This window comes from Hypomesus transpacificus, chromosome 10, assembly GCF_021917145.1.
Source record: "Hypomesus transpacificus isolate Combined female chromosome 10, fHypTra1, whole genome shotgun sequence".
Lineage (NCBI taxonomy): Eukaryota > Metazoa > Chordata > Actinopteri > Osmeriformes > Osmeridae > Hypomesus > Hypomesus transpacificus.
In genome coordinates, this window is record NC_061069.1 from 6,545,529 (window position 1) to 6,569,454 (window position 23,926).

General features: G+C 46.0%; 1 protein-coding gene across 1 annotated transcript in view; it reads left to right on the plus strand.

Annotated features, from left to right (window-relative positions):
• Window positions 1-23,926, plus strand: part of lamc1 (laminin, gamma 1) — a 36,445-nt gene that overhangs the window by 7,882 nt on the left and 4,637 nt on the right. The window contains exons 2-23 of the mRNA XM_047027187.1: window positions 7,138-7,442; window positions 9,526-9,656; window positions 11,171-11,337; window positions 12,019-12,207; window positions 12,739-12,856; window positions 13,272-13,370; window positions 14,702-14,838; window positions 15,006-15,128; window positions 15,362-15,551; window positions 15,690-15,802; window positions 16,250-16,471; window positions 16,882-17,070; window positions 17,282-17,527; window positions 17,648-17,801; window positions 20,839-20,981; window positions 21,101-21,279; window positions 21,433-21,589; window positions 21,742-21,947; window positions 22,145-22,224; window positions 22,458-22,595; window positions 22,855-22,999; window positions 23,202-23,351. Of these exons, the coding sequence (XP_046883143.1) occupies window positions 7,138-7,442; window positions 9,526-9,656; window positions 11,171-11,337; window positions 12,019-12,207; window positions 12,739-12,856; window positions 13,272-13,370; window positions 14,702-14,838; window positions 15,006-15,128; window positions 15,362-15,551; window positions 15,690-15,802; window positions 16,250-16,471; window positions 16,882-17,070; window positions 17,282-17,527; window positions 17,648-17,801; window positions 20,839-20,981; window positions 21,101-21,279; window positions 21,433-21,589; window positions 21,742-21,947; window positions 22,145-22,224; window positions 22,458-22,595; window positions 22,855-22,999; window positions 23,202-23,351 (3,581 nt within the window). The remainder of the gene's footprint in view (window positions 1-7,137; window positions 7,443-9,525; window positions 9,657-11,170; window positions 11,338-12,018; window positions 12,208-12,738; window positions 12,857-13,271; window positions 13,371-14,701; window positions 14,839-15,005; window positions 15,129-15,361; window positions 15,552-15,689; window positions 15,803-16,249; window positions 16,472-16,881; window positions 17,071-17,281; window positions 17,528-17,647; window positions 17,802-20,838; window positions 20,982-21,100; window positions 21,280-21,432; window positions 21,590-21,741; window positions 21,948-22,144; window positions 22,225-22,457; window positions 22,596-22,854; window positions 23,000-23,201; window positions 23,352-23,926) is intronic.

The following is a 23,926-nucleotide window of genomic DNA, read 5'->3' on the forward strand; positions in this document are numbered from 1 at the left end:
TAGGTCTGTATGGTTCTGTATTGACAAGCCAAATGTTTCATACCTTAAAAAACAAAAAAAGAAGATCTGCATTAACTTAATTCCGTAAACGGGTTGAGTCTCACAGTCATTGTTATGATCTCATTGATGTGGTTTTAAGGGATCATTCTCTGTTTAAACTTGTGTCTCTGTAGTGTCCTTTCCCACAACTGAATACTCACCTTAACTCAACACTGTCGCTGCTTTTTTATGGTATCTCTCAAATGACACACAATTCAGTCAAAACATAGCCTTAGAGAACAGCTGGGGGAGGGTAATTGAGAGACACTGTGAACAAATTGTTCCTGCTGAGTCCTGCAACTGTCTTTTGTCTCAATTTATTTAACCAGGGTGGGCCACAGGGTCGTTTTGTTTGTTCCTGTCATTGTTGTCAGAACACAGGAGTTTGGGTGTCTGCATCTTAGGTGGCCCACACAATTAAAGCCAAACAGTGCAATGTTTTGTGACCTACAAATATACATCACAAACAGCACACAAGGTGTGAGCACACAAGGTGTGAACTAACATCTTAATTATACTGAATTTTTACTTTTGTATTTTTACTCAGGGTTGCTGCAAAATATTGTGTATTATTAGACACATTCTTGATTCAACATGTTGTTCACAGCAAGCTATGTACTTAAGAATCCTTATAACATTAGCCTATGTTATTTGTAAATTTAACTCTATGTAGCTCATTCCCAAAACCTTTGAATTAGCCTTTCTCTTGACATATTTTCGGGGTAACTGATCTTCCTACTGTCAATGACCAAAGAAAGACGGAAGTAGAGCTATTCTTTTTGTTTCACACTGGTAACTAAGCAATGAAATCCCGCCCAAAGTCCTGAATGAGTAATGACGGGGCAGGGTCTTCAACCATTAAAGGCAATCATTACCTCCCACATTCATCCCTTCCTGCATGTCCTCCTCCACTTAATTGGAGACTCCCCGGATCACATGGGAGCACCTCCTTTACCCTCCAGGATACCACACCTGCACATTTCCACCTAAACAATGGCCTATGACAATTAGCCTATCTTATTTTGAGGATGTTCTTCAAACATAATCTTCTCACCTCAAATCTGTGCCTACAGGCTGCTTTGTTGCTTATCACCAAAGCAAAGGGAGATAAGTTGAAAGGACTGGCATTTTACAGTTAGAAGAACAACTTTTGGAACTTGTTTTTCTAGTTTGTTTTTGTTTCATAAAAGTTTTGCTTCATGACTCCAATCTTTCATGGTATTTTACATAGTTTAATGGCTGATATTGCTGGTTACAATGTGTGTATCTTTCAACTCGAGGGAACGTTTATTGGAGTACCCAGACCTACAACCTAGGTATACATTTACAAACAAATTAATATATGTTTAATCATTAGTCATTAAGGTACGGGTCTGTTGCTTTTACATAAAGTGTACATCTGGCAGTGAAAAGAGAGAGCCCTTTTTGGTAGTTCACTTTGATTGGATTGGAGACTGTCTGTTCAATTTCTCATTGCAACATGTCTGAACTTGTTGGGTGAAGGCATGAGGACTATCAGACACACTGTTGGTAAAAAAAACAAAACACAACCTTTCTAAGAATTCACCTCTTGACTGTCTGGGCTGTTTGAGCCCCTGGACCTGCCGGAAATAGTTTATTTTAGAGATGAGCCAGGGAGGGAGGATCTTTACACTGGTCTGACAGTTCTCATCGGGGCAGTTAGTAACGGGCTATCTGCCCTTCAGATGATGAACTCCAGCACATTCCTCAGATTCCTAAATTGTAATGTGCCCTCCCTTACCCTTTCCTAAAAACCTCAATTTGTTCAGCTTTTAATCTTGAGCGGTGCTCACTTGTCACACACTGGTCTAGCGCCTGTATGAGAAAGAAAATGCACTGTTGTGTTATATGGCCACAGAGTATTGTCCCTATTGCAGTCTGTTGGGCTTGAAGTATGCACTTGACAGGACAGACATGGTGTTTAAAGGAATTTGGACAATTATAATTCATTCCCACGGATATGGGGAATACATTATTAAAAGTTTTTTATGTACTGATTACCCATATGTCACTTTATTAACTGTGTTAGAGGCATGGTTGCTGGATTTTCGTGCTTGCCCATGTGTTACAGCAGCCTGTGGGAGTATTGACTTAAACAGATGTTCTACATATCTCCCGAGCAGATGGGAGAAAATTGTGTACAGGAAAAAAAAGCTTGGTCATGCCCACACATTAAAAGTCAAAGACATCATTGTTCATCTGGCAAGCTAAAAATGCGATGAGATCATGGGAGGAAATGTATTTGGACCATGCTGTGTTTTGGGGGCCTGCATTTGGACATTGGGAGTTGGACCCCCACCCCACAACAACCATAATCCCCAATCCCCCAGACCCTCCCAGCTCTCACCCTCAGGCTGTGCTCCACTGGGTGCAAGGGGTTTGGAGGAATGTAGCAAGAGGCCCAAATCACACAGTCAGAGCATCAGTGCCTCTAAAGGTGCAAATAGGAACACGCCTTAAAACAGGCAAGTAGGTACATCTGAAATATTGGACTATAGGTCTCAAAACCTAAAAGCAGGTTTTTAAGGATAACCATGTCCTTTATAAGCCATAATTAGACTTTACAGACAGGAGTGTGGCTGACACAATTACTCTTAAGGAGGGATTCAGTTTGACAGGTTTCTACTGTGATAACATGAAAGATTTCTCTTCACAAAAACATTATGAGACACAATTTTCTTGTCTAATGTCTCAGTTCTTGAATATTCATTCATGTCTAACGTGCCCTGAAGCTGTAGGCTTTGTTAGCTGATACCTTTGTTATGATATCAATGAAACTTTGCCCTGCACCCAATCACTAATCATCAGCTCGATCACCTCCCTTATCTCAGAGACAGCTGAAAGGTGTGCTTAAAGGCTCCTCGGAAAATAGCCAACAGCTAAACATACTGCCTTTGTCTAACCCAAGTATGTCAACATTCAGCGGAATGTATAGAGCTGGAGTCTTTCAGAAAAGTTTACATGATCCTATTTGGCATGTTTATTAAATGCAGTGCTAATGAAACATCTCTTTAAAGTTTCACTTTACAAGTAATATAGAATAGCAATATAACCATTTATCAAACTGAAAATTCAGGGGTCACACCAGAAGGTTCAGAGGATTGAAATGGAAACACAAGTACAAAACAATGTGTAAAAACACATTTTACAACAAGGATGGCTGTAGTTAGTTTGTCGTCGTCTGATTGCATTACCTATTCTGGTTAATTAAGTAAAGTCTGGGAAATGCAACGAACTCCTGTGCTGCACATCGTTCATTTAATTTTGAAAGAGTTGGTTCAAGTTGAACCTTTATCCAGTATCTTTAGTCTGTGGACTATGCATGCTATGTAATAGTTCATCATTGATAGGGCAACTCCTGGGTCGCCCTGTTGGCTCACTGGTTAAGTGTTAAGTGTGAATTCCATTTAGCTGAAGCCTGACTGCAGGGGCCTGGGTTCAAATCTAGACTGGGCCGTTTCCTGCAAGACCTCTTCTCTCTCCCTCATGTTTCCCATCAGTGTTCAATACATCTGTCCTAAAAAATGCCTTAAAAATACATAACTAGCTCTCCATCCCTACATACGCAGGGCAACTCATTTGAAAGAAAACAAAATTTCATTTGGCAAAGTTTTGAAATTCCCAGCATTTAACAATGTTTATCATACAGTTCAAGGATGATACAGAGGGCAGATCAGACACACTCCCAGGCTAGATTGTGAATTCACAACTGTCTTCATGGGAATAATATGTTTGTCCTGTTCTCAAGGATCACTGCTATGTTCAGGCCAGATTTATTACAGTCTTATGGTGAAGTTAACATCTGGTCCACTTGCTGTCTTCACAGCGTATGAGGGAAGAAATTGTCTGTCCGATCAGAAGGTTGTGGGCCCTACTTAGATATTTCAACCTTTTAAAGTTTACTGTCAGTCTTTGACTTTTCATTTTATTTGTACCAGCATCCCCCAGCCAACCTCCTGGAATGTCCCTCTCTTTTCTTTTACTAAGAGATCCCAGATCTACTGGTTGAATAACTTTGGTCTTGTGAGGTTTGTCTACAACAGCAAGTCCTAGCTTGCTGTGGTAACACTCAACTCATGTTCTAATGACAAGTTAGGCTTTAGGAAACCAGTCTGTGGTTTGTCAGAAAGTTAAAAAAATGTACTGCAGCACTGCTTTGTGGTGGAATTTGGAGTTGGGAACACTTGTGTTGGCAATCTAGCATACATCTGTGTCTGTCACAGTATAGAAGGTGCAGTGTGTCTTTATTAATCATAAAAGTTGCTGGACTGGCCACTTTTTTCCGACGACATGAGTCAGGTCAGTTTTGAAGCAAAAAGCAATCAGTGCCAGCTGTAGGAACATTCCTCATAAGAGAATTTAACCTTACAAAATAATGTCTTTACAAAGTCAAAAAAAAAAAAGATAAATGATTATTCATTTTCAGATCCATTCCATGTTTAGTTTGCTAAACATTGAAGAAAATGTTTTAAAAGTAATTAATCAAGATCCATTCGAAGTTCCGAATCTGAGCACCTTACCAGAACTGTCTATATTCCCTCCATCTGCTCTCACTGTAGACTTACTCTGGATCTCTTGTTAGCCCTCCCCTTGACTGGCGTCACTCTGCCGAGCGGAAGCACATTCCAGCCAGTTCACTCCCAACTCCCCTCCCCCACCACCACTACCATACCACCATGTCACAGCCCCACTCAACTAGAACATGCTTGAGAAGTGGGCAGGTGCACACATGGTTGAAGTCCCCTTCCAGTTCTTCACTGTCACTCAACTGAGGGGCTTTTCATTTAAAACCTCTGCTGGGCCTCTCTCGAGAAGTGTTTCAAAGGGTCAGTTCCATACAATGGTGGGTTTAAGATGCTTTTTCCAATACTAGTTAATTGAGTATAATCCTGGTAGCTTAGGCTAACTTGAAAATTAATTATTTTCCTGTTTACATGTTTGTCAGTTATTTTCAAATTATGTGTTTCAACTATTTATCTATTTTACCCATTGACAATTCAACCTAACGTCTATGGAGGTGTAAAAGAAAGTATAGGCCTAAATGGACATCAGACTTGTGTCTAATATGGTATTCATCCAAGTGTTTCTTGTATTTGGCTTCTTATAGAGAAACACAAGAGGTCCCCACAGCATAGGTTGTTTGCAGTAGAATTATTTTGCTCATCAATACACTGATTGTTCTTGAAGGACAGTTGGAATGCCTCTTGGCTTTATGCTCCGGACAGCAATGGGCCAACTAAATGAGGTAAACTCATGGATCACTGCCATGCTTCCATCTCAAATAAAACCACTGTTGGGCCCTTTTAAATGAGTGAAGTATTGTGCAAACCGTCTTAAGTAGACAATTTCATTAATTTGCAAATTGTTGTCTTCTACATTGTTAATTAGCCCAATTTAAGCATTCTAAAGTACTGAAAGCAGTATTTGGAAACAACTAGTCAAGTCAACATTTACAATGTGATTTAGGCTACTAAGACTTATTCATGGTTTGTTTGTGTAAGCAATTAGATGTGATCATTGCATTTCAGTTTGAACTCCTTTATATTAGAATTGCGGTTGTCTGTAAACTGAATTGTCTACCTTTCCTGTTCATTATGAACGGTAGACTAAACAAAACCATAGGGGCGAATACCTGAAATTTGCACCCACAATTTATTACACCTACATTGTATCTAGAGACGTCAACTATTTTGTCTCCCTTCGAAAGCACCATGCTATACTACACACTAAACTTGACTTCCACCAGTACAGACTCCTTCCTTATTGTCGGGTTTACAGCAGTTCCTATAAACCAATAAAGTCCTTGTACAGGGACCACCTGTATTCAGTGACGACGCTTCCTTTGTCTGATTTGAGAGGGTTCCTCTATATTGGACTGACGAGGACTCTTTGTTGTTCGGCCCTCTGCTTTGCCACTTCATTGCTGCGCCAACAGATGCTGTTTGTCTTGTTTGAGAGGATGCGTGGGTGGTTTCAGAAATGCGATGTCAATGACAGAGTTGTTCTCGTTGCGTGACATTCGCCTCATGGCTGGAGCCCCCTTAAAGATGTCCTTTTTGCAGAATGTTTCATTCAAATATATCTATGTAATCTCATTACATTGTGATGGAAGTGTCTGGAGGAAAAAAAATGTTTCCATGAAATGATGGAAGAAGTGTTTTTTAGTTACGGTAAAAAAACATTTCTTGAAGCCCTTTTTCTTCTTCATTTTCTTTTACAGAAAACCTTTAGTTATTTTGTTGTTGTTGGTTATTATCATTCCATGGTTCAGTCTGTATCTAAAACTTAGTACAGCAATATCTTTTGAATTGATTCTTAAACTAGCTAATACCATGTCGTAAAGAATATACTGCTTCAAATTAACCTTGACCCATGAAGCTTGCCGGGTTAACAGAGGTCCCTCAAAAGTCAGCAAGTTCATTGTCATGGCGGCAACCACAACACACAAAAGATTACTCAGGAGGAAATTGATTTGTTTACAAATGATTCATTGTTTCCTGTAGTATTCCTCCTATCCCACCCCTTTGTGTTTAAAACATCAATATTAGCAGTCAACTCCATGACTTCACCTATATTTGCAGTTGTCACAATGGTCCCCTGTATAGGCCCCTCTTTAGCAGTTCTGTTTGGAGAGCAGATTCTTTGCTAAAGCAAACAATTGTACCCCCTGTCGCCGTGTTGAAAGATGGTGTCATTTCTTAACTCAAAATGAATGACGTCTCTCCATAACATTTCCCCATGTTTCTCCAGATATAGTCTGGTGTTCATCCCTTATACAACTGCTAACTTGCTCAGACTTGTTAAATATGTTTTCCATAGGTCCTCTGGAGTTACTGGCAGACATTGGAGGCCTTCTGAACCCATGCTTAAATCACTATTCTTCATCCCAAAAAGACATGTAAACTCTCCGAATAAACTTGGAACGTGTGATAACGGTGAAAATGTATTTAGGAGTTAACAATGAACTTTGAAAATTCTACTTTAGGAAATTGTAATTGTTAACTCCTTAATACATTGTTGTAACTGTCAGATTATCAATGACAAGCTACTATAACATTTCCTCTCATACATTTTCAGGTAAATCCTTTGACATCACCTACGTGCGTCTGAAGTTCCACACAAGCCGTCCAGAGAGCTTTGCTATCTACAAGCGCACAACTGAGAACGGCCCATGGCTCCCCTACCAGTATTACAGTGGCTCCTGTGAGAAAACCTACCAGAAGACCAACAAGGGATTCATCCGCACAGGAGAGGATGAGCAGCAGGCCGTGTGTACAGATGAGTTCAGTGACATCTCGCCCCTCACTGCTGGCAATGTGGCCTTCTCAACCCTGGAGGGCCGCCCAAGTGCCTACAACTTTGACAACAGCCCCGTGCTTCAGGTAAATGGCGTCATTTCATGTGATGCCTCTTATTTCGATTTTTTTGTGTGGTCTTTTTCCTATCAAATTAAATTTACAATCCATGTTGTATTACATGGTATCTTTTAATATTGTGTGGCATATTCATTCTTTGTAATGTCAGTCGCTTTGCAGTCAATCAAAGATAGTGGATAGAGTAATGATAAGTTGGCCTGTCGACTTAGATATTTTGGCAAGGCCTACTAGTGTTGGCAGGCTGGCCCTGTGGAAGCGAGCTTCTGGAGTCCAGGTGGGAAAGTGTTTTTGACCAGTGCCAAGTGTTGCAAAATGTTGCTAGGTAACACCCCCAGATTTCCCACTACAACACTGATTGAATTTGGCTTGACAGAGAAACAGCTGGAAATGTTTGTTTGACAAGGCTTCATCTCACCCACATACTTTGTCAGTTTCTCTTTCTCACTTGAAATGTTTACATTTTTGCAAATGGCCCTTTCAAATTGATTTTAATTATAAATTATAAATACAATTAAGTATGATTTTATCTGTATATTTCAACATAACTCTTACCGACAGTCTGACAACAACTGTGGGCCTGTGTCACCAATCTGAATAGACTGCTCTTGGTATCTTATTTTGCCTGTTTGACATACTCTGTCATAAAAGACTTTTCTGGTACTATGTAATGCTCTACCTCTAGCAAATGAACACATTTAGCACTGGCAACATATAGGCTTACTTCCTTATTTGACTTTCTCCTGTGGCATATAGCTATTTATACCAAAGCCCATTACTCTTTTGGTATGGATACCTTTGAGGCGTCAGTTGTCTGTAACAGGTCAGTTGTATTTGTAATTTTGAGGAAGTGGAGGTGACTGACATCCACTTTCAGCAAACTAAAAGTATGACAGAATGATTAAGTGCATTTGGACAGCAATCGGTAAAGCATTTAGAGTAATTTTATGATAGCCACAGGTTGTTCTGGAATGGTCTGCATTCTAACTTCAAGAATAAACATGTCTTGACTTTGGCATGCCTTTTTGCAAAAAGAACAAGATAATTGATCACTACATGTACACTTTTTTTGGTGATTGTTCTATGCCAAAGTAACAATTCTTTCAATAAATTTTATACGCAGTAAATGTTCTGAATGTGTTCTCACCACGTACAGTAACTACAATTACAAATTGACCTAAACATGTGAACTTTCGTCTACAAATAAACAGTATAAAAGTTCCAAATGTAATTTAAGTATCAGCTTTGGCCATATTGGATTATATGAGTTAGCTGGATCAGCATAGCCATTGGCACCAGGCCTCAGACAGCTTGCTCTGCGTCATGGCTGCCTTATAGATGTGTCAAGAGGATTCTAGCAGTTACTGTCTTGGTGGCAAAATGCCTCACAGCTGTTGTCAGACAAAATTGTAGTCTGAATATGTCTTTAGAGAATATTATAGACTGCATGCTCAACTTTGCTGTTCCTTTCCTAACGAAACTTTGTTTCAGATTCAAAATCTTGTTTTTGTCATAGAAACACATTTAAAATAAATATTAGAAAACACTTTTAGCCTGCATTGTCTTGCAGTTACTGCAATGGAATAGTCCCATAAGTGACTAATGTGATTCCCTCAATCAAGCATTTTGTAGTCCTGATCTCTGTAATTGACCCAGATCCATTCTTTCCCCAAACTGCCCAGACCCTTTCATTTTTCCGGTTCTTACTCCAGATTCATCATCCCTTTTTGCTCTGATCCAAAATAAGCAAACAAAAAAGTGTCTGTATCTTTTTCAGGAAGTCGTCTCAATCTATGAAAATGTTCCATGTTTGATTTAGATAAGCAAGATCTATTTATTTTTCTTTCAACAGTTGCACTTGGACTGTCTCAACCAAATATAACCTCGATAAGAATTCTTAGCCAATGTCAAACAAACCTATTGTTGCCATTAACTTTGGAATCTCAGTTCCGCTCTCCCTTTTTTTGTGTCTGTCTGGCACAGTTGCTATTGACTAACTCTGTCTCCATATTTCACCGGCATGTCAGCAGGAGTTTCTGTAGAAGTTGACCTAGCCACACTTTAACACTGTCCATTTTATGTATCTTTGCAGGAATGGGTGACAGCCACTGATATCAAGGTAACCTTGAACAGACTCAACACGTTCGGAGATGAGGTTTTCAACGATCCCAAGGTCCTCAAATCCTACTACTATGCTATCTCTGACTTTGCAGTGGGAGGAAGGTGAGACCAGCTCCCTTAGGTTTCAGTTATCTGTGTTCTGTGAAGATCCGGCCGCTTACTCTATCTGGCTTGTTTCCTCTCTATATGAAGGAGAGAAACATGTGAATGGGTCACGTAGCAGAAACTTCATGTTGCAAAACCCCCTATTCTTCAGTGTTTGTCCTTTCCATTGAAAGTATTACAAAGATTGTAAAGTAAGCCGTTTTTGTAGACAATATTTTTCATGTAAACGCATCTGTTTTCCTGGAGAGTACCCTCAACTGCCACCAGCGCTTTTTTTTTTACCTTCTCTGCCTTTGGTGCATTGTCCTGAAATGCCAACTACAGAATTCAATCAGTTGGATCAAAAAAACTAATCCATGATGGATATCAACTCTGTGGCGGCAACAAAGATGTTTTTGTCTGGGGGCTGGGTTAAATCTAAAGTAGAATCATCTGGTAGACTTAAGTCCAGAGCAAGTTTATACCACATCCCATTCTCAATCTCTTATTGTGTGGGTCATTTCCTTTCATTGCGGCCCACCAATGGTCCTATTAAAGACCCCCACTGAGAGGCTGAAGGAGGAGACCTTCCAAGTATTAAACAAGTGTTAAACTGCCCCCTTTGCTGCTGCAGTGTCTTTTCACCCATAATCTGTTTGAAATGTGGAGCAGATTTCCATTACACAGCTGCATTCCTGGCATTCCTGCCTGGGAGTGCTGGATTACAGCTACAGAGACCGGAATGGGGTGTACCACGGAACATGAGGATGGAACGGATGAGTCTTGGGACTGTGGGCTGAGCATGTCAAGGCTGCCAGAATGTTCTCTCCAGCAAGGGGCATCAAGCTTTTACACTGAGGCACAAAGTAGTGCCACTGGTTATGTTGTGTGGTGGAACAAACAGCTATTCTTCCTAATAGGCCCCTCTAATGCCATGTTCTTCCTTCCTGTCTTCACTTTTTCCGCACCTCACTGCCAAAGAACACCTGAAACAATAGCCAAAGGTGGCTCCCATGCAAGTCTTCTCTTGTTGTGAGGTGCTCTGAGAGTAGAATGTAACTGCCGTCCTTTCATTGGCAAATTACAAGAGTTAGCAGGACTCTAATAATGTCTTCAGACAGGTACAGTTTATTAACATAGTGGGATAATTTATTTGAAAGGCATTATCATCTTATTTAGAGCCAGTCAGCGTTTGTCTTGTGACTTGGAGTATAAAATTAACTGTACGTGAATGGACTATATCAAGTTACTGCTCTCTGTCAAACATTAAAATATAGAGGTTGTTGATGAGCACCTATTTGTAGGTTATAGTAAATATAAACATATGTATGACATCCTGTGTTGGAAATGACATACTCACTTTGGAGTACATATACAACTACACACAAATAAATTGTCTGGTTTGATATGTTGAATGTATTGCAAAAGTGAGGTCAAAGATTTCCTGTCAGAACTGAATTTTAACTTATTAAAATGTTTCCCCCCAAAAGTAAACGGAAAACCTTTTTTTCCCTTCTCTATCTGTGCTCCAGGTGCAAGTGCAATGGACACGCAAGCGAGTGTATAAAGAATGGTCAGGCCAAGCTGCTGTGTAACTGCAAACACAACACTGAGGGTGATGACTGCAGTGTGTGCCAGCCCTTCTACAACGACCGTCCCTGGAGGAGGGCTACGGCTGAAAACCCCAATGAGTGTCTACGTAAGTCTTAACACACAACCGAATCTGCCGGAGCTGGCCTGAGGTGTACTGCTCACACTGTTACACATTCCCCCAAAGCATCTACCATAGTTCCTAGAACTGAGCCTGAAAGGACAATGTGGAAATGGACTCTCCTTGGCCCTTGTAGAACAGTTCTATGTTGTGTGAACTGTAAAGTTAAAGCACCAGTTCCTGTCTGTTGCAGCAGGGCAGACATTCATATCATACTGCAGATGCATGACTAATCCGATTCTGAGCGGTCCTACACACAACCGTACTTCTTCTCAGGCTTTATAAATCCAGTCCTCCTAATCTGTCTCCCAAGACTCAAAACTGTTTCTATTGGCAAAAAACATAATAAACTGATGTGGAAAATGTGAATGTCTCACTTACGGCTCCAGGGAATGTTTTCCAATCCTATCACATTAGTGTATCGACCCAACTTCTGTTTTTGTTTTCAACCACACATTGGATCACAGTGTTCTCATTTATTACCGATTACAGTTTGTTTGTTTTTCCCTGTGAGCATAAAAGAAGCTCCAGTAAAAACCAATAACACTCAAAATACATAAACAAACTGTAAATCAACAAGATGAATCTTTAGCTGGGCTAACTCTCTTACTCTTTAACTCTTAACAAGAGTAAAACTAAACAAGAAATGTCTACTTTGTCCATCCCCAGCCTGCAACTGTAACGACAAGAGCGCTGAGTGCTACTTTGACTCTGAGCTGTACCGCGCCACCGGACATGGAGGACACTGCCGGAACTGCGCCGACAACACAGATGGGCCCAACTGCGAGCGTTGCCTCGACAACTACTACAGAGATGTCTCCGGCAACCGCTGCCAGTCCTGCAGCTGCAACTTTGTGGGTGTGTACTGATCCTCCATCTCCCAGAAGGCCTGGCTACCATATGGTGGTTCTAACCGGGTCTGTTTGGGATTGTTCTTAATAGTAGTATAGTGGGACCGGCACGCGTAGGCTACTTTATGTATAACCATATTACATTTCCCATAGAGCGAAATTGTATTTTGTATCAGGGTCAGGTTTGTAATTGTCTCGTGCTATGGGATTTGTTATGTTTTTGGAGGCTTTTTACTGGATTTGGTGACAAACCGCACGTCCTAATTGGTCCCAGATGTGGTATTTCATCATTTGTGGGAAAACGAAAGTCATATGTAACCCATATGTGGAAACACTCCACTAATGAAAACCACCGCAAAACCCTAGTGACAAGAAGGAACACTTAACTGCCGTGATTAGTCAGATTTGCAACAAGACTGTCAGTGTGTGGTTCAGATGTCATGGGCAGTTTAACTGGGATGGTATGCATGTGTTTGAAAATGTAAAAAAAAAAGGGAACAACCTAATGTTGGTGCCATGGGTTCACGTCTCGTTCCAGGCTCCCTGAGCACCCAGTGTGACAACACGGGACGCTGTAGCTGCAAGTCTGGGGTGACGGGAGACAAGTGTGACCGCTGTCAGCCAGGCTACCACTCACTGACCGAGGCAGGCTGCAGGTATGTGGAGTCACCAGCCCCACCCCCCCCCCCCCTCACGTTCTCTCTCTCCCTTTTTCTATCTCCCTTCTCTCACTCTTCCTCCCTCGGCCACCCTCCCCTCCTATCTGTTTGCATTTTTTACTACCTGATAAATATAAAGCAAATATCTCCTAATTTATTTGCCTCGTTTTGCTCACCATCTGTTGATTTTGAATGGGGGAGGGAGGTGAAAGCCCTGAATCTGCTACCTACTGTCTAGCGTGTGAAAGGAAATCCCATAAAACCTTTTTTTAAAGTGACAAAGTAGCAACCAGCAGGGTGATAAACACCGACTTGTCTAGGTAGAGAGGCTGTCAACCCCATGCTGTTTATCTGAATGGCCTTACTCCCTTCTCTCTATCTCCTACGCCTCCCTTTCCCTCACCTCCCCCAGCCCCTGCTCCTGTAACCCTTCCGGAAGCACCCAGGAGTGTGATGTCCAGACGGGCCAATGCCAGTGCAAGGACAACGTGGAGGGCTTCAGCTGTGACAGGTCAGAGCCTCCCTGCTCTGACACTATGGATTTAATTTCACACACACACACACACTCCCACAAATGTATAGACTCTCTCACACCTTCAGGGGAGAAGCACATTCACAGACACACACGCACACATCGAAGTAGGCAGAAATACACTTTAACGCACCAGACACAGCACCTGACATGGCTTATTAGGCACCAGAGTACACTGTAACATCGTGTATCAAGTATGGAATGTCTTTGTTGTCTAAAATATTTATGGGATTGGAAGAAATAAGAGCTTGTTGTTTTCTGACAGTTGGTGCCTGATGCGACAGAATTGGCTAACACTAGACAAGGGCCAGAGAGACTGCTAAAGATTCAATATAACTTCATAGAGCTGCATTTCAGCTCCTCTTCCATCATGAGAATTCTTCGCTTAAACCGCAGATGTTTAAAAACGTCTCTGACTCACCCAGACAAACACAGGGAGAGAGCACCCTCTGTCAAAGAATCCCCTGTATGTGTGCAAAATAGAATTAGGCTGGACGGTTCCCCTAGCAGCAAAGGAGAAAATAACCCATAGATAGCGCACACACACCCTCCCCCCCTGCCCTTCCCCGCTGAGACAGACTGGCAGCCAGGCCATCTATGGTTTCTCCAAGCCCCTGTCCCGTCATCACCAGCAACGCAGCTGGGGTCTGCTCGGTGACACTCCACTTCCCTGGTGGACCATTCGACTCTCCCCTCACACTCAAGTCACCCCTGTTCACCACCCCCGCCGGCCGGCACTAGCAATTACCACCAACACCTTGGTCCTCCTAAGCACTGCTAAGACACACTGGGAGGAGCATTCCACACAACTACCCTGCTGGGCCCCAGATGGAGGGCATTTGACCCCGGCCCCCTCAGCAAACAAAGATACACACACGCGTAAACCTACTGTACAAAGATGCTCATATTAATCACGTCCTCCTCACACAAACACGCATCCCGTAATGACACGAGTGGTCGCACGTAAGGGACAGAAAGGAAAGGCTGCTATTTCTCTGTCTGCTCAGTCTGCCATTTAGGAGACAGGGAAACTAGTGTAGGTTCGGTGTCTGTCATCAAGTTTCAATCTCATGGGGGGAGGGGGGTGGGGTCTTGGTGGAATATGATGCAAAGACTAAACGTCAAGAGTCTGTACCTTGTCAAGTGCAGTATTACAACCCCCAAAACTGTTTAATTTAAAAGATTCTTGAACACATAATACTACGGACATAAACCACTGAACCCAAGTGTCCAATCACGTGGACTTTTAATTCATAGTCTTTCTTATTCGAGTGTTGTGTGTGATTTGACTGAATCTGTGTGGTGTGTAGGTGCAAGCTGGGCTACTTCCACCTGGACCCCCACAACCCCCAGGGCTGCACCCCATGCTTCTGCTTCCAGCACTCCTCTGTGTGTGACAGCGCGTCCGGCTACAGCATCCACACTGTGACCTCCACCTTCGACAGGGGTGAGGAAGCCCGCTCTCTACTGCTCCCTTAGGTGGCCCTGCATTCTTAAAGAAGAGGAGCGCTAACCTTTTGAGTTTTTTTTTATTGGAATAAAGTACAAATCAGTTTTGTGGTTGGAGATGCAGGTTTCATGGAGTCGTCGTCCCCCCCCCTTGTGTTTCTGTAGATGATGAGAAGTGGACAGGCCAACAGCGTGATAGCTCCAGTGTTCCAGTCCAGTGGTCAGCCGGCAGCCAGGAGATCTCCTTGATCTCTGACGACTACTTCCCCATGTACTTTGTTGCTTCAGGTACCAAGTCCTCCCCCACACTGACATACGAGGATCTAGTGCTTTTGTTAGTCTAGTGATCTATTGCAGCTCATTGGTGTGCACCATTATACCCCCTTATTTATCTAACCTATTTATCAACTTGATAGCACACGAAAACAAGAAGTAAACACTTTTGTATGCAAGGGATTGTCTTCAATTCGAAACGTTGTGGAGTCTTGATAATCCTCATTGTCATAACCTCCTTACCACAGAGAAGTTCCTGGGCAACCAGCTGTTGAGCTATGGCCAGAACCTCACCCTCAACTTCCGGGTGGACAGACGAGACACGCGCCTCTCGGCCGAGGACTTGGTCCTGGAAGGCTCTGGCCTGAGAGTGGCCGTGCCCCTCATCGCCCAGGGCAACGCCTACCCAGGAGAGAACATGCAGACCTACGTGTTCAGGTGGGTGGAAATTTCTTGTCCTATCTTTCATTGATGGGACTTTTCTGTCTGTCTATGTCAGCACATCAAATACATAGAAATATGGTTACAATTTAGAAGTTGTTTAGTTTCTAACGAGGCATCTTGATATTTTCGCAGGCTTCACGACAGCACTGACTACCCCTGGAGGCCAACCCTCACGCACTCCGAGTTCCAGAAGCTCCTGCACAATCTGACTTCCATCAAAATTCGCGGCACCTACAGCGAGAGAAGTAAGCCCAGCATGCTTACAAACGTGCAAACGCACACACAGTACACACACTTTTCAGGCTTGGCTCGCCTCATTTCACAGAGTAAACAATCCAGGGCCAGCTAGTGAGATCTGAGCACATGGAGCGCTGAGCTAGTTAGGCTTCTAGCTGCCTGTTGACGCCTGGATTTCAGCTGCCTTCATCAGTTAAGAGAATGTCAGTCACCTAATCACTGAGAGGATGTTGAACATTCAACTGAGTCATAATACTGGGGCACAATTGAAGGCTGGATTTCTTTCATTTCTCCTTAAGACACAACATGGCTCACTTTGCACGGACCGCTGAAGTCATTGCCCGTGATTGCCCAGTGCAAATATACAGATAAGCCGCCGCAAGGTTGAGCTGACGGTGTCTGATTAGTGCTGACGAGATTTGGAGTAAAACATTTGACCCACGTTCCTTCTCCAGGCGCCGGCTACCTGGACGACGTTACCCTGGTGACCGCTCGCCAAGGCCCCGGCTCCCCGGCCCACTGGGTGGAGACGTGCACCTGCCCCCAAGGCTACGTGGGACAGCACTGCGAGCAGTGCGCTCTGGGATACCGCCGCAGCAGGCCCGACCAGGGACCCTTCAGCTCCTGCGACCCCTGCAACTGCAACGGCCACAGTGATACTTGTGACCCCAGCTCAGGTCAGTGACGACGGTTGAAAAGATAGACGGGATATTTTTATCCTGCTGCCAGCACTAAATGTGTCTGGGTCTGGAACAATGGCGCAGGCTGCAGTGAAGGTCCCCAGCTGATGTAACTCTCACATTAACCCGTGACCTGGCATGGATTATGTCCTCTGTGCTATCAAATACATTTCACTGCGACTTCTCAAAAGTAAAACAAAAAAAATGTGAGAAGTTGGTCCCTCATTCCACTCCTCTGTCAGAGAACGCCCCCTAGTGTTGATAGTGGACACTACATCCTGGACCTCACCCAACTTTTCCTCCTTTTAAATGTGTTATTTTAGAAAAAAATCCTTCTTGTAGTGGTTACAGAAAACCTATATTAATATAATAATATTAACATTTGATTCCTGTTTGTGCATGTATAGGAATGTGCAGTTGCCAAGACAACACTGCAGGGCTGAGCTGTGAGAGGTGTAAGGACGGTTACTACGGAGACTCCACAGCGGGCACCTCTACTGACTGCAAGCCCTGCCCCTGCCCTGGTGGTGCCACCTGCGCTGTGGTGCCCAAGACCAAGGAGGTGGTCTGCACCAACTGTCCCACAGGGACCACAGGTGACAGCTTGTTACTGCCACTGCACACATCATCATGGTTTACGGGAACTATATTGTGCTTATTTGCGAAAATACAGGCTTTGGGGATTAAAAACGAACACTGGTAAAGTATTTGCCCTGGGTAAATTACTTTTTCCATAGTTCCCAGTCTTTCGAACTATAATGATGTCCAAGTTATCTGACGCTATTCCAATCCCTCCCTGCCTCACAGGCAAGCGCTGTGAGCTGTGTGACGATGGTTTCTTCGGAGACCCCCTGGGCAACAACGGTGCGGTGAGAGCATGCCGCGCCTGCAAGTGCAGCGACAACATCGACCCCAACGCTGTGGGGAACTGTGACCGCGAGACCGGCGAGTGTCTCAAATGCATCTACAACACCAACGGCTTCTTCTGCGACCGCTGCAAGACAGGCTTTTACGGAAACGCCCTGGCCCCCATCCCGGCCGACAAGTGCAAAGGTAAGATCGCCAAGCATGCTACTTATCCTCCTATAAAAGCGTGTAGATTGAATAAATATGATATGAGCCGTAACTGTGTCGTCATTGTATTACTGATTTGTTTGTCTCTGCTGTCCATAGCCTGCTCCTGCTCTCGCTACGGCACTGTGGACCGACAGACCAGTTGTATGCAGGTGACAGGCCAGTGCCCCTGTCTGCCCCACGTCACCAACAGGGACTGCGGTGCCTGTGAGCAGGGCTTCTTCAACCTGCAGAGTGGTAAAGGCTGTGAACGGTCAGTACCCCTGCCCCTCCTCTCCTCTCCTGCCCCTCCTCTCCTGTCCCTCCTCTCCTTCCTCTCCTCTCCTGCCCCTCCTCTCCTCTCCTGCCCCTTCCTCTCCTCTCCTGCCCCTTCCTCTCCTCTCCTGTCCCTCCTCTCCTTCCTCTCCTCTCCTGTCCCTCCTCTCCTGCCCCTCCTCTCCTGTCCCTCCTCTCCTGTCCCTCCTCTCCTGCCCCTCCTCTCCTCTCCTGCCTCCTCTCCTGTCCCTCCTCTCCTTCCTTTCCTCTCCTGCCCCTCCTCTCCTTCCTCTCCTCTCCTGCCCCTCTTCTCCTCTCCTGCCCCTTCCTCTCCTCTCCTGCCCCTCCTCTCCTCTCCTGTCCCTCCTCTCCTGCCCCTCCTCTCCTCTCCTGCCCCTTCCTCTCCTCTCCTGCCCCTCCTCTCCTGCCCCTCCTCTCCTCTCCTGCCCCTCTTCTCCTCTCCTGCCCCTCCTCTCCTCTCCTACCCCTCCTCTCCTGTCCCTCCTCTCCTCCCCCTCCTCTCCTGCCCCTCCTCTCCTCTCCTGCCCTCCTCCCCCTCCTCTCCTCTCCTGCCCCTCCTCTCCTGCCTCCTCTCCTGCCCCTCCTCTCCTCTCCTGCCCTCCTCTCCTCTCCTGCCCTCCTCCCACTCCTCTCCTCCCCCTCCTCTCCTCTCCTGCCCCCTCCTCTCTTCTCCTGTCCTTCCTTTCCTCTCCTGCCCCTCCTCTCCTGCCCCTCCTCTCCTCTCCTGCCCCCCCTCTCCTCTCCTGCCTCTCCTCTCCTGCCCCTCCTCTCCTCTCCTGCCCCTCCTCTCCTGCCCCTCCTCTCCTGCCCCTCCTCTCCTGCCCCTCCTCTCCTCCTCCTCTCCTCTCCTGCCCCTCCTCTCCTCCTCCTCTCCTCTCCTGCCCCTCCTCTCCTCTCCTGTCCCTCCTCTCCTGTCCCTCCTCTCCTGTCCCTCCTCTCCTTCCTTTCCTCTCCTGCCCCTCCTCTCCTTCCTCTCCTCTCCTGCCCCTCTTCTCCTCTCCTGCCCCTTCCTCTCCTCTCCTGCCCCTCCTCTCCTCTCCTGTCCCTCCTCTCCTGCCACTCCTCTCCTCTCCTGCCCCTTCCTCTCCTCTCCTGCCCCTCCTCTCCTGCCCCTTCCTCTCCTCTCCTGCCCCTCCTCTCCTGCCCCTCCTCTCCTCTCCTGCCCCTCTTCTCCTCTCCTGCCCCTTCCTCTCCTCTCCTGCCCCTCCTCTCCTCTCCTGTCCCTCCTCTCCTGTCCCTCCTCTCCTCCCCCTCCTCTCCTGCCCCTCCTCTCCTCTCCTGCCCTCCTCCCCCTCCTCTCCTCTCCTGCCCCTCCTCTCCTGCCTCCTCTCCTGCCCCTCCTCTCCTCTCCTGCCCTCCTCTCCTATCCTGCCCTCCTCCCACTCCTCTCCTCTCCTCCCCCTCCTCTCCTCTCCTGCCCCCTCCTCTCTTCTCCTGTCCTTCCTTTCCTCTCCTGCCCCTCCTCTCCTGCCCCTCCTCTCCTCTCCTGCCCCCCCTCTCCTCTCCTGCCTCTCCTCTCCTGCCCCTCCTCTCCTCTTCTGCCCCTCCTCTCCTGCCCCTCCTCTCCTGCCCCTCCTCTCCTGCCCCTCCTCTCCTCCTCCTCTCCTCTCCTGCCCCTCCTCTCCTCTCCTCCTCCTCTCCTCTCCTGCCCCTCCTCTCCTCTCCTGTCCCTCCTCTCCTGTCCCTCCTCTCCTCCCCCTCCTCTCCTGCCCCTCCTCTCCTCTCCTGCCCTCCTCCCCCTCCTCTCCTCTCCTGCCCCTCCTCTCCTGCCTCCTCTCCTGCCCCTCCTCTCCTCTCCTGCCCTCCTCTCCTATCCTGCCCTCCTCCCACTCCTCTCCTCTCCTCCCCCTCCTCTCCTCTCCTGCCCCTCCTCTCCTGCCCCTTCCTCTCCTCTCCTGCCCCTCCTCTCCTGCCCCTCCTCTCCTCTCCTGCCCCTCTTCTCCTCTCCTGCCCCTTCCTCTCCTCTCCTGCCCCTCCTCTCCTCTCCTGTCCCTCCTCTCCTGTCCCTCCTCTCCTCCCCCTCCTCTCCTGCCCCTCCTCTCCTCTCCTGCCCTCCTCCCCCTCCTCTCCTCTCCTGCCCCTCCTCTCCTGCCTCCTCTCCTGCCCCTCCTCTCCTCTCCTGCCCTCCTCTCCTATCCTGCCCTCCTCCCACTCCTCTCCTCTCCTCCCCCTCCTCTCCTCTCCTGCCCCCTCCTCTCTTCTCCTGTCCTTCCTTTCCTCTCCTGCCCCTCCTCTCCTGCCCCTCCTCTCCTCTCCTGCCCCCCCTCTCCTCTCCTGCCTCTCCTCTCCTGCCCCTCCTCTCCTCTTCTGCCCCTCCTCTCCTGCCCCTCCTCTCCTGCCCCTCCTCTCCTGCCCCTCCTCTCCTCCTCCTCTCCTCTCCTGCCCCTCCTCTCCTCTCCTCCTCCTCTCCTCTCCTGCCCCTCCTCTCCTCTCCTGCCCCTCCTCTCCTGCCCCTCCTCTCCTGCCCCTCCTCTCCTCCTCCTCTCCTCTCCTGCCCCTCCTCTCCTCTCCTCCTCCTCTCCTCTCCTGCCCCTCCTCTCCTGCCCCTCCTCTCCTGCCCCTCCTCTCCTCCTCCTCTCCTCTCCTGCCCCTCCTCTCCTCCTCCTCTCCTCTCCTGCCCCTCCTCTCCTGCCCCTCCTCTCCTGCCCCTCCTCTCCTCCTCCTCTCCTCTCCTGCCCCTCCTCTCCTCTCCTGCCCCTCCTCTCCTGCCCCTCCTCTCCTGCACCTCCTCTCCTGCCCCTCCTCTTCACCTCCAACATCATTTGGCAGAGACAGGCTCAGGTCAGCTTGCCTTTTTGGTTAAGAAATAAGGATGGAGGATGCTTTCCTGATTGCTGTCATGTTTCATCACATCATTTTTTATGGACTTGATTTTGTTATTTAATTTGATAAGAAAAAAATGTTAAGCCTATCCAACAGGTTGGGGGGCTATTTGTAAATGATTTGTAACAGTCTGACTCATTTCCAAGCCTCAAAGCTAAATGGAGTTGGTCTCTCTATTTGTAATGTGGCAGGTGCAACTGCAATCCTATTGGCTCCACCAATGGGCAGTGTGACATCACGTCCGGGCAGTGTGAGTGCCAGCCCGGTGTCACCGGTCAGCGCTGTGAACGATGCGAGGTCAACTTCTTTGGATTTGGATCATCTGGATGCAAACGTGAGACTCTCGTTCCCCAACGCAGTTTAGTTTGACTCAGCATTCTCAAGAGGGCCATTACCATGTTCTAAATGTTGCTCCGTTTAATCCCCCCACCCTCCCCCACCCCCCACCCCCAGCTTGTGACTGTGACCCAGAGGGCTCCCAGACTGCTCAGTGTAAAGAAGATGGCCGCTGCGAGTGTCGTCCAGGCTTTGTGGGAGCCAGGTGTGACATGTGCGAGGAGAACTACTTCTACAACCGCTCCACTCCCGGCTGCCAGCAGTGTCCATCCTGTTACTCTCTCGTGAGGGATAAGGTATTAAAAAAACATTTGGACTCCCCAAGTCACAAACCACCACCCTTTAATGAGGCTTATACCCTGATGGCTTAGGTGTACCTTTACCCAGATAATGAGACACACGTGATTTTGTTTTGCTTAAGACTTAAGGAATGATGTTGGTTTTAACAGGTGAACCAGCAGAGACAGAAACTGCATGACCTGCAGACTCTGATTGACAACTTGGACTCGAGCCAGGACACGGTGAGTGACAAGGCCTTCGAGGACCGTCTGAAGGAGGCAGAGAAAGCCATCATGGACCTGTTGGAGGAGGCCCAAACCAGCAAAGGTATGGTTAGATATTCTAGAAAATATGAATTTCCCAATCCTTATTAAGGGCACTATACTATTCAACTAAATGCTAAATGATTCAGTTTTTATGAATGAAAATGACACCAAATGATCCTTGAACATATGTGAATCTAATCTCTGACACTGCAGATGTCGATAAGGGCCTGCTGGATCGTCTTGGCAACATAAACAACACTCTGACCACTCAGTGGAACCGGCTGCAGAACATAAGGAACACAGTGGACTCTACAGGCAACCAGGCTGACAAGGCCCGCAACCGGGTCAGAGAGGCGGAGAATCTCATCGACCGGGCCCGTGAGGAGCTGGACCGAGCCAAGGACGCCATCAGTAAAGTGGTGAGTCCACGTGTTCTCAAGTAGCATGGAACCTACGAAAAATGAAAACATTTGTCGTATAAGCTTGTGAATTTGGGAACTTAGTCAGAGACCCTTTGGATTATGCTGCCAAACCCTGAGATATCAAGACTTGTTATAGCCTGAAGATGTTTTTATTCTTCTTCTTTTCTCCTCATGTTTATGATTCATTTCTCAAGGACATCAAAACCCCCACAAGCACTGGGGACCCCAACAATCTGACGCTTCTGGCAGAGGAAGCTCGGAACCTGGCTGACAAGTAAGTTAAAGGCTAAAATAATAAAACATGTTATTGCTCTAATACTACTGCCTCAGAAAAACTTTCCCACAACAAATAATTTCATATGTGCACTGCGTCCAATGGAATATAAATAAATGTGCTAAGATTTTTGATTTTATTATTGTAATTGTACATGGTAAAATGTACTCTTGAATAATTCAAACCAATCATTATGATCTGATGTGTATTTAATTTAAAAATCTTCTCTCCAGGCACAAGATAGATGCTGACCAAATTGAGAAAATTGCCAAGGATGCCAACGACACCTCCACCAAGGCCTTCAACCTGCTGATGAAGACTCTGGATGGCGAGAGCAAGACCGGCCAAGATATAGATGAGCTTAACAAGAAGTATGTCACTGCTAACACATTATTCCCAACATAGGTTTTTGGTTGGAATGTATATCAAATGTGCCGTTCATTTATGTGAGTTTAACATTTAACCGAAATGTAAATCACGTAATGCTACTAGCTCTTAAAATGTGATATTACCCATCACACACGTCGTATACATCTGAGATGTTGAAGTTCTTAAGTCACAGCAGTTTCACTAAGCTGACGTTTTCAAACACTTCTTCGAGGCAATGACGGTGTCTCTTTGCCCCCTCAGGTACAATGACGCTAAGGACCTGGCCAAGAACCTGGAGAAACAGGCAACCAAAGTACAGGCAGAAGCAGAGGAGGCTGGAAACAAGGCCCTCAAGATCTATGCCAATCTGACCAGCCTCCCAACATTTGATACCAAGTCACTTGAGGTGAGATGAGCGAATTTATGCTTTATATGGAGGTGGACACGTTGCTTATTGACCCTTTCTAATGAACGCAAATAATGGTGGGAAAGAATTACTGCAAAATGTATGGCCTGTTAAGGCCTGTATCCTAAAAGCTGTAATGGTGGAACTTGCAGTTCAAATATTGTGTTATCTGAGGATTCAATCGGCTGTTTTTTTTCTTCAGGATGAATCAAACAAGATCAAGAAAGAGGCGACTGACCTGGACAAACTGATAGACAAGACTGAGAAGGAGTACAACGACCTCAGGGACGACCTCAAGGGCAAAGAAGTAGAAGTCCGCAAGCTCCTGGAGAAGGGCAAGACAGAGCAACAGGTAGGGAAACTTTAAGGACATCTGATTTTGTCATTATCAGGTGACATGACCTTAACATTTTGGCTAAGAGGTTTGGAAGTATGTTATTCTATGACTCTTTCTATTTATAGTTTATTGATAGTTTCAATGTCAGTTGGAAATGCTGTGTAGAGCTTTTTCTGGTCTGGTTATGTATTAAGGAAAAACACATGGTCCTACATTTGACCTTTTCTCTAAATAGTCTTAAGGTTTAAAAGATGGTTTCATCACCCTCCAAATAGCTCCAAGTGTATCTCAGTCTAAGATTAGCTGCGTGCCCTGTGAAATTACAAATAACCACATGGCAAATGTGACAAACAACAACGTCATCTGTACACCTCACTTTCCAAGAACTTTATCCAAACTAAGGATAGTGCGAAGTAGTGGGATGAAAAATCCCATAATCTAACATCAAAGCATATTTGTGTTTTGGTGGAGCCAAATTGGTGTTTAACACACCGTTTTGGGGAGGGGAGGCAATTAGTTTTAACAAAATAGAATTAAGAAATGTCAATGGGTTCACCTGTAGAATTAAAGAAAACATTCAATGAAATCTT